The sequence below is a fragment of the Mytilus californianus genome, unplaced genomic scaffold (assembly GCF_021869535.1).
Source record: "Mytilus californianus isolate M0D057914Y unplaced genomic scaffold, xbMytCali1.0.p SCAF_3, whole genome shotgun sequence".
NCBI classification, from domain to species: domain Eukaryota; kingdom Metazoa; phylum Mollusca; class Bivalvia; order Mytilida; family Mytilidae; genus Mytilus; species Mytilus californianus.
In genome coordinates, this window is record NW_026262679.1 from 57,691,372 (window position 1) to 57,701,906 (window position 10,535).

At 32.1% G+C, this 10,535-nt stretch overlaps 1 protein-coding gene across 1 annotated transcript; it reads right to left on the bottom strand.

Moving 5' to 3' along the window:
- Window positions 1-1,416: 1,416 nt before the first annotated feature.
- LOC127733026 (uncharacterized) lies at window positions 1,417-9,016 on the bottom strand. Its single transcript, XM_052242281.1, has 3 exons — window positions 8,665-9,016; window positions 3,859-4,092; window positions 1,417-2,816 (listed from the first exon to the last, which is right to left on the bottom strand). The coding sequence occupies exons 1-3, from the start codon at window positions 8,975-8,977 to the stop codon at window positions 2,113-2,115; spliced, it is 1,251 nt and encodes a 416-aa protein (XP_052098241.1). The 5' UTR covers window positions 8,978-9,016; the 3' UTR covers window positions 1,417-2,112.
- Between the last annotated feature and the right edge of the window lie 1,519 nt (window positions 9,017-10,535).

Here is a 10,535-nt window from a genome sequence, read left to right on the forward strand (position 1 = left end):
ACGAAAAATTCAGCAAGTTTTCCATTTGTAAAGGGGCATAACTCTAGAACGGTTTAAGTGACACCACAAAAATTCAAATTTGATCTGTGTTTTGTGGTAATAAGCATTGTGTATAAGTTTCATAACATTTGGTAGAGACAAACTAAAGTTAGAGAACAGAAACGAAAAATTCAGCAATTTTTCCATTTGTAAAGGGGCTTAACTCTAGAACGGTTTAAGTGACGCCACCAAAATTCAAATTTGATCTGTATTTTGTGGTAATAAGCATTGTGTATAGGTTTCAAAACATTTGGTTGAGGCAAACTAAAGTTAGAGAATGGAAACGAAAAATTCAGCAATTTTTCCATTTGTAAAGGGCATAACTCTAGAACGGTTAATGTGACACCACCAAAATTCAAACTTGATCTGTATTTGGTGGTAATAAGCATTGTGTAAAAGTTTCATAACATTTGGTTAAGGCAAACTAAAGTTAAAGAATGGAAACGAAAAATTCAGCAATTTTTCCATTTGTAAAGGGGCATAACTCTAGAACGGTTTAAGTGACACCACAAAAATTCAAATTTGATCTGTGTTTTGTGGTAATAAGCATTATGTATAAGTTTCATAACATTTGGTTGAGACAAACTAAAGTTAGAGAACAGAAACGAAAAATTCAGCAATTTTTCCATTTGTAAAGGGGCATAATTCTAGAACGGTTTAAGTGACGCCACCCAAATTCAAATTTGATCTGTATTTTGTGGTAATAAGCATTGTGTATAGGTTTCATAACATTTGGTTGAGGCTAACTTCAGTTAAGAGAATGGAAACGAAAAATTCAGCAATTTTTCCATTTGTAAGGGGGATAACTCTAGAACAGTTGAATTGACACCACCAAAATTCAAACTTGATCTGTATTTTGTGGTAATAAGCATTGTGTATAAGTTTCATAACATTTGGTTGAGGCAAACTAAAGTTTAGAATGGAAACGAAAAATTCAGCAATTTTTCCATTTGTAAAGGGGCATAACTCTAGAACGGTTTAAGTGATGCCACCAAAATTCAAACTTGATCTGTGTTTTGTGATAATAAGCATTATGTATAAGTTTCATAACATTTGGTTGAGGCAAACTAAAGTTAGAGAACGGAAACCAACTTTGGGACGTACGGACGGACAAGGTTAAAACTTAATGCCCCCTCCGCTATGGTGGGGGCATAAAAATTCAAATCATTAAGAAAAAGAAAAATCGGAAAAAAGGGGGGTGTCCAACCCCCAGAACACCCCCATATCCGCCGATGGGAAAGGTTTTAATCTGTTAAAACAAAAAAATCATTTATTTTCTTTACTAAGTTTCTGTCAAGCCTTACAACTTTTGCAGATCCAAAGGTTTGTCTATACTCAATAAATTTTGTAACCACTGTTCTAAGTGTACAAGTCTAATTCACAATTTTAGTTTATTTCTTGTATTTCATAACAATTAACAAGATATATATATAAAGTATAATGACAAATTATACTATACGAAGGAAATATCTTCTTTCTAAGCTAAATAATAGAAATTAGATGAATATGTCTTTCAAAAAGAAATACTTCAAATTAACAGCCCTACTCACATTTGTCTCTAAAATGTAAACTGAATTTATGTAATTTGATTACATCTATGTTTTTTGTTCTCACTGTAATTGATTAAATGTAATTTGAAATGGCAAAATGACTCATTACTGATTACATACAATTAATCAACAAACAGTTAGTCAAATGAGACTTTCCAGATATGTCTGAATAAGGATAAATCTGTCAAGATTCATGTTTAAGTCACTGCAAATTTCAACATATATAATAACTTAATGTAGAGCAAATGCTGAAAATTTGTGGTCAATATCATTTATAAACTGCTGAAAACTGACAAATAAGTGGATGAACAATTCAGTAATGTGATTAAATGATGTGTTTACAGAGTCACATTTTTCTATTCTTTCAACCACTGGTTTGGTCACAATGATTTTCATTTTGCAGGAATACAGCCTTTAGAACTAACTGGTCAATGATGTCACAAAGAATCGTTTTCCAGCTGTGAAGGACAAATCTAAAAATTTGGTGGACCACAAGTATGATTGTATAAACTGATACTTAGCTTTATCTTTCCAAATTTGCTTTCTTTTTAAACTCTTTTAGTATTTCAAAAGTTTTCTCTATGTTAATATAGTAATCTGTTTCTCCAGAAGTTGTCATAGGTTTCTGTGCAGAAATAAACTCTGATTCAACCTCGTTTTCATACTTATCAAGGACACCTAATTCAGTAAGGCATTTTCTAAGACCAGATTTCTTATAATCCTCATCTATAGAACCAACAGTTAGCTTTTCATAGTTTAATGCCATCCATAGGGCAATGATAGTGTCAAAATTGATTTTACCTTTCTGGAAAAAAAGCAAAGGCTTGCTCTGTGCAAGTAAAATATCCTTACTTACATTGTAAAAATTGATAAACAAACAATGGGTGGTAACAAAAAATGAAGGTATGAGATGATTCTCTAATTGTTTGTTCTTTTTTACAGCAACAAATGCATTGACAATTGTCTGAGTTATGGCTTCCATGTACTCCCTTTCAAATAGAAGTTGATGGACTGCTTTATCCTGTATATATGATGGTTCCACTTCTGCAAAACTATTTGAATCTAAGAGATCTTCAACATCTTGATCAAGCCTGGCCTTTTTCAAAGCAGGTTCACATTGTCCTTCTTCTATATTTTCTATCCAATCAGATGCCACCTTAACTACATTTCTGCATTCTCTGTTTTTAATAACTATATCTGCTCTGCCATGCCACAATCTTTTGCATCCTATAAAAGAACAAGACATGAATAACCCAACTTATCAGAAATTGATTAATGAATTTGACACTTAATCTGGAATATAGCATCAACTACTTTTGTAGCAATGTGACATCAGGCACATGCAACATTTTTTACGATTCAGTTTTAGAGCAACGTGTCATCAGTCACATGCAACAAATGATTTTAAATAACACTGAGTTAGTCAATTACAATGAGAAACAAAAATAGATGTACAATGTAATCAAACTACATAAATTCAGATAATTATTTATGATTGGGAAAAAAGGGGGTGGTTATAGGAAGTAGATTTTATAAGAGGTTCATTTATGTTATTAATTTAAAGCTAAAAAAAATGAAATAATATGAATGCCAGATCATCGGTTTATCATATGGGACCGTATGACATCAATACATGTAAAAACAAAATATCATTGAAGCTGCATCAGAGGGTCCTTGTGGCTGATTAGTTTTCAAAATCGACTAAAATCTTTATATTCCATTATATTTTCCTTAAATTTTTGTAAAAAATTGCTGAGAAGTTAAATAAAAAAATATTCAACTGAGCCATGTGGCTGATTAGTTTTCAAAATCGTCTAAAATCTTTATATTCCATTATATTTTCCTTAAATTTTTGTAAAAAATTGCTGAGAAGTTAAATAAAAAAATATTCAACTGAGCCACTTATCTGCTGTTACTTATTCATGTTCACTAAAATAACTGATTCAAGTTTCAATAAATCATTTCTTACAAAGTTACCTACGTAAGTAATAGAAATTGTTGCCTGTTTTAGTAATGCCCCTGCCGGGTGTCATTGGGAGAGTCTGCTGGTAGAATGGGTCATCGGATATAATTTTGAAACTAGACCCTTAAGGACATTTTTTTCCAAGTTTGGTTAAGAGTTGCCTAAATGGTTTCATAGATTTTTTTTAATTGTTCATGGAGATTAGACAATTGATTCCAAATAACTGCAACAGCTTAAAAAAACCCTAAGGCCAGCTGAGTTGAAAACAAGTTTAAATAGACAGCTGAAAACAGCTGCTAGACTTACCGAAATTTGTGTTGCCTGTTTTAACATGTTGGATACAAAATGGACATTCAGGTTCAGGATTTTGATTCTTCTTTGAAGATGTTTCACTATTGTAAGACAAACTATCAGCAATAACTTCTCCTTCAAATAACAGAGGAGTGAAAAGATGAACTGCTAAAACAGCCTGAATTTCTTCCTTTTTCAGTTTTTCTGATTTCGTTGTCATTTCTTGAAGACATTTTGAGTGAAATGTTACTGTAAATAAAAATAATCATTACAACCTTTATCTCATGCCAAAACAGAATTTTAAGACGTCCTCAGAATGCTGCATTGTTCAACTTGAATCAATCATATATAATTCAGTAGAAAAAAACAACTATATTTTTGTGTCTGTAAGACAATAATACCCCACCCCTGTATCATTATACAAAAAAAGGCTATGCCGGCACAGGATGATAAAACTGCAACATGCCATCAATTACAAAAGTAAGTGTGGACACATTATAATGCTTTGCTTGACACAGTATTTGCTTTATGCACTAATGTGCTGGAAACATGAGCAGTAATTTGCTGAATCTATTCTATTTTGGGCCTGTACAATGTACAAAATGTACCATGCAAAAGTGTAGTCTTTGGAGTGTTTGGTCCCTTGTAGCTGAAAACCCATAACAATTATGAATAATCAATAATATACAGCAAAAAGCTCTCAACAAAACGGGCAAAATCTTACGATTTGACATATGATCGACCTAAGATTATTGTAGGAATTTTTATGAAACAATGTCCTGGATTGGTTTATTGCTCAACAATGTACCATAATACAAATGGCAGAACAGAAACTCACATATATTTTAGATTACAAGAGTGAAATTATCCACAATGCAATTACATGTACCATATTGGGGTTCCTGATTTGCAAAAGATTACAAAAACAGACACTTTAATGGCTCCAGGCATAAAATCACAAAAGAAATTAAAGGAATATGTGGAACAGTAGCTCAAAAAATGACAAGAGATATATATTTCAATAGATTACAGGTACATTGTACATATAGCCATTAATTCCAGTTGCCAATATGACCATTAATTGGAGTTGCCTGTCTCTTGTACATGTATCAAATGTCTCTGATATGACTTAGTAAGCCTTACTTAAAAGGCACTGGCTACGATTACCCGCAAAAAGTAACAATAAGAAATAATAATTGTTAATTAAGAGACTAATTACAGAAATGTATTTCTGGATAGGGACCTGATTTCATGCGGATATTGCAGGTTCATTTTTGTATATGTACAAAAAATTTGTATCAATAATATCCTTTTTTATTTTTACCTGCAATAATTTACATTTGCAAATTGTCTTTTTTGTGTGTAGCAACAGACTGGCCCAGGTTTGTTTTAATCCCTAGGACTTTCCAGACAATAGAATGTAGATAAGAGGAATATAGTTTCCATTTTTAATCCACTAATGGTATAAAGCTGCTTAAAATAGTTTAATAATACACTGTACTGACTGTAGGGCAAAATTTTGAATGTGCCATCCATCATGTCCATAATAATTTTGTTTTATCTATGTTTTACTTGAATAAAATTTTTGTGATTTTATGGTCTTTATGGGTCATTTTTAAAAAAAATGTGTGAATATCATCCCTCAACTTTAGTAAATTTTGTTAAGATTATAACTAAACTTTCATGGGTAAAAAGCGCAAAGATCCGGTCAATTTGGTTCAGGTGTATAAAAATTTAAAGCGCAAATGTCTATATTGTTTGAGCGCAAGTGTCCTTTTGTGTTACAGGTAAAAATAAAAAGTGCAAATGTCCTGCACCGGGCAAACAAGAACGACATATTGGTCAATACATTTGGGAGATTAATCATGTTAATGTTTTTACATCATAATTTAGTTGTTAAAATTTATCTGACAGTTTGCTCACAAACCTACCATTTTTTAGATCAGTGGCTGTCTGAATATATTTTGTGGGTAACAATAAAAATATTATTGTTACCTGCAAATTTCCACATGAAATCGGACCCCTTTCCGGTAATACATTTCGACAATTGGTCTTGGAAGTAACAATAATTATTTCTTATTGTTACTTTTTGCAGGTAATCATGGTAATTGTAACCAGTGCTTAATTAAAAATGCCCCCCAAAAATTAGTATATGGACTCAAAATTAGGGTCAATCTCGGAGTGTTTTTCTCTTCCTATATAATTTCAATGAAACCTGAACAACACATATTATCGGTCTCACTAGTTAGCGACAAGAAGAATTTTAGCGACAAGAAGCTACAAGAAGCGTCAAGAAGCGACAAGAAGATTAAATTTAGCGACAAGAAGCGACAAGAAGACTTTTTAGAGACAAGAAAACTTAATAAAAATATTATTAAAATAAATATATTAAAAAATATATGCATTGACATTTTTATTTTAATATACGGAAAGTATAGTGATTTTCATTTTTTTTAAATATATCAGAGACATATAAATACATTTAGTATATGTTTCTGAATATATTGATAGATATTGACAGAGACATATAATACAATTATATGTCTCTGATATTGATAACTTGATATAGAAATTTCCCTGTCATAGTATGATATTAATTTTTACATGTTCTTGTGTTTTAGAACAATAATATATTTATTTTATAAATTTTTTAACACTCTCTTTGTCTAAAATATAATAAACTGACTGCATGCAAAATGCATTATACGTGAATCAGTGTCCAGAAAAGATAATGTTACTAAAACGTGAATATTTTATTTGGGTATTGACTTATCAAACAATATGCATGATGTTTATGCATAGTTTAAAGAGGGTGGTAATAGGGGGGTTGTGCTTGCACGGAAAAAACGTGAAATAAGACATAATTTCACGTTGAACGTGAAATAATTTCTGTCATGAACGTTGCACGAAAAATAAAGACTTTGATGTGAACCTTTTGTGACTGAGTCACTGTCTTCTTGTATATATGAACTCTCTGTTTTACTTCATATTCCCGATTTGGTATACACATTTATAATATAAATGGTTTGCGGCTTTTAAAAAAGTATATAACGATCTTCTTAACTTTTAAAATGCAAATATCCCGCAGACACGAAAGTGTATTCTTGATCTATTTCATTGTCTTTATTAACAAGAATAAACACGTTGTCATGTTATCGATGCCACCAGCTACCACGACTCGTGGTTAAAAGTATCAGAAATTGGAAGTTTGAACTGACAGATGATGGGAGGTGCAAACACGTTAAAGCTCATCACTGTTAAGATGTCGATCCTATTTAAAGTCATTCTTTTCATTTTACCAAAAAATTCAAAGAATCGCCAATGAGGAAGCATGTACATGTATCTAGGAGATTCGAAAAGTGTTCACATGTTAAAAACATATCAGATTTGAACTTAATTAGTATGAAGTCATTATGTAAAGTTGTTTCTTAGAAAAATCTAACGGAAATATTTGTTGGATTGACGAACAGAAGCACAAGTTGATTGTAATATATCCTAATCCTACAGCTTTCCCTAGTAATTCATACCATGCAGGTCTCATTGGTCCTTTTATTTTTTTATGTTTTCTAACATTACAATCATGAACTAGAGACATATATGGCAATACAGCAATCCATCAACATATTCATACCAGAGGACTATAGTATATGGTACAACGATTTTGAACTTATCGCAAACTGATTCAAATCGAAAGAATACGACAAAAATAAATATGTATGGCCCGTTACAAATTTGTTTAGACAATAAAATGTCAGTGTGATGTAGTTACTTAATATTTAATGAGCAATGTGTTAGGCCAAACCAGTAAATATATCTTGGAAGCTCCAAAATCGATAAGGAACAACATCAAAGGCCTTTCCGCTTTATCAAAAAACAAAATTGAGTCCATTTTTTTCTTGAAGATCCCTGCCAAGTGTTTGAATTTTATTTGAAAAATACCGAACACGCAAAATAAGCATTTCAAAATCACCATGCACGTAAAATTAAATAAGCAGAACATGTTGAACGAGGCACCTGTCTTGCACGACTGAATGTCAAATAAAAAAGTAAAAACACGTTGAACGTGAAATAAAAAACGGTGATCACGTTGCACGAAAATAACCCTTTACCACCCTCTTTAAAGTTAATTGAAGATCAAAGGTAATTAAAGACAATGTTGAGTGTTCAACAGTTGCTCACTATTTACAATTATTGTATTTTCTGGCGCGTGTAGTTGTATAGTCTGACGCGTGTACACAGTTATAGGTGTTAATTGAATGTCATTGTAGCAATACAATAAGGGACACACGTCCTTTACTCCAACCATGAATCTAATTTGTTTATCCTTAAGCGTCATTATGCTTCTATGAAAAGAAGTAATTCTTACAAGAAAATAATCAGCTGGTTCGAAAAAAATGCCTGGCCATTCTCTTGAAACCATGAATAAAGCAATAGCAGAATACATAGGTACATATCCTATTAAACAAACAAAATACTGCTGATGATATATGCAGGCTGTCATCAATATTAATTCTTTGAGAGAAATTGTTCAGATCACAGGCAAACCTCCAAATGTTATCTTGACTCATAAATTTCTTCATCTATCAATATAATAAAAAAAAATAAAAATCTCTTTATTGCTGTCAATGCATATTTTTTTTAATATATTTATTCTAATAATATTTTTTTTTAAGTTTTCTTGTCGCTAAATAGTCTTCTTGTCGCTAAATTTATTCTTCTTGTCGCTTCTTGTCGCTAAATTTATTCTTCTTGTCGCTTCTTGACGCTTCTTGTCGCTAATTAGTGAGACCCCATATTATTTTGTTTTTGATCTAAGATTACCTTCATCCCCAGCCTTCAAAAAGTCTTCAAGACACTGAATGGTCTTTTGTTTTATATTGTCAACACCTTCTTGTTTCTGTGTTTCTACTAGTAAATCGATGAATGCTCCTCTGAACAATTCACAAAGAGACTTTCCGACAACTTTGGGTTCTTTGTTATTGGCAAAGTCTACCCATGTGTCTGCTAAAAAATTGCGAAACTCATGAGCATTGCAGCCTTGAATATCTAAGTAAATGAATGCCGTCGACCACAAGTTACTCTTAAGATCTCTTAAGAAATCATTTTCAATAAATCTTTGCAACGACTTTGCCATCGCCTTTCGTTTGTTTTGGTTTTGACAGGGGAATACAAGTAGCAGGGAAGGAAATCAATGCTATGTATATGTATGTATGTACTGGTAGATTCCTCCGTTATTCGGAGCACCCCGAGAGCTGCGAGAGTACAGTGGAATCTGTGAACAATCCCTATCCAGAGTTATAAATTAATTGATGTCTTCTATTCATTGCCCCCCCCCCCCCCCCCAAAAAAAAAGGAGGGTAAAGGTTGGACGATAAATAAACTCATCATATATACCAGGATTTAAATTGTGTACGCCAGACGCGCGTTTCGTCTACAAAACCGGACTCACCAGTGACGTTCGTATAAAAAAAGTTATAAAGGCCAAATAAAGCTAGATAACAGTAAAGACTACATATCGTTTTACTTATACTGAGACTAAATTGGATTCAAAAGTAGGTGTACTTTCCAAATAATTTCATATGTTTTGCAGATTATACTTGATCAGAATATAAAGGGGTATCAGAATTAAGTAATATGTAAAAAGGATACCATAACTACCAAAAACAATTTGTTCATAATGCATTGTTAGAAATATTTTCAGCATAAAATACTGTTGATAACTATATGTTTATTATTGAACACTCAAACTCAACAAATAATTAACGTTAAAAAATGAATGATCTTGTTTTCTCCCATTTACATATCTCTCACCTTGAAAAACCCTTTGATCAATTATGATCAATTAGCCCAGACGTATGTACAATACATGTCATACAGATAAATTCACTACTGGAATGTCCTATTTTTGACATAGAAATAATTGTCCAAAATTTAGAACAAATTTTCTTCATTTGAAACAAACACGTGAATATCGGTAAATTTCCAGAGCTTTCGACTATTCCAGTGTCTTTTAGAACTAGGACCGCGAAAGCATGTTTGTCGTGAATTAAAAAAAACAGACACATCGGATCGTTGACGTATTTGTGATTATGACCGTAAAACTTATACAATGTCGATTTCTGTCGTTATTTATCATAACCCTCCAGAAGAAAATTTTCTTTTAATAAAGCCGGTATTATCTTAACATACACGCTGGACATATAAACTAAGGAATGTAAATTTGACTATTGAAAACTATTCTAGCCACGTTTGTCAAAGTTCCTAGTTTAAAGTCAGTCAGTTCTGTCAATTTCAAGAAAAAGACCCAGACCTGAAGCACATTTTCTATGTTCGTGGGTATCCTTAGTGTTATATGCACTATACTTCTTTCATAAGAAAACTTAAACAAGTCGGCCAGTAAGTAACCATGCATATGTCATACCAACTAGATCATGTAGCTGAAGGAGCATCTTCTAATCAATTAATTACCTATATGCATCGTATAATTGACATATCGAGATAAAAAATTATACGACAATCCACGTATTCATGGAATCGAAATCGGCCCGGTTTTTATTTAAAAAAAACTTTCAAACCGTCGTTACTCTTTGTACCGAAAGGGTTGATAACTATTGCTAACTTTTTATGAATGTACTTTTAATAAAAACAAAACACCTAAATGACCATGATGACCGAAGAATTCAAAATAAGGT

Coding starts and splice junctions, on each gene's coding strand:
- LOC127733026 (XM_052242281.1), bottom strand. CDS start 8,977: ATGGCAAAGTCGTTGCAAAGATTTATTGAAAATGATTTCTTAAGAGAT. Junction 4,093..8,664: donor TTTGAAGGCTGGGGATGAAG/GTAATCTTAGAT, acceptor TTTTATTTACAG/TAACATTTCACTCAAAATGT. Junction 2,817..3,858: donor AACAGGCAACACAAATTTCG/GTAAGTCTAGCA, acceptor GTTCTTTTATAG/GATGCAAAAGATTGTGGCAT.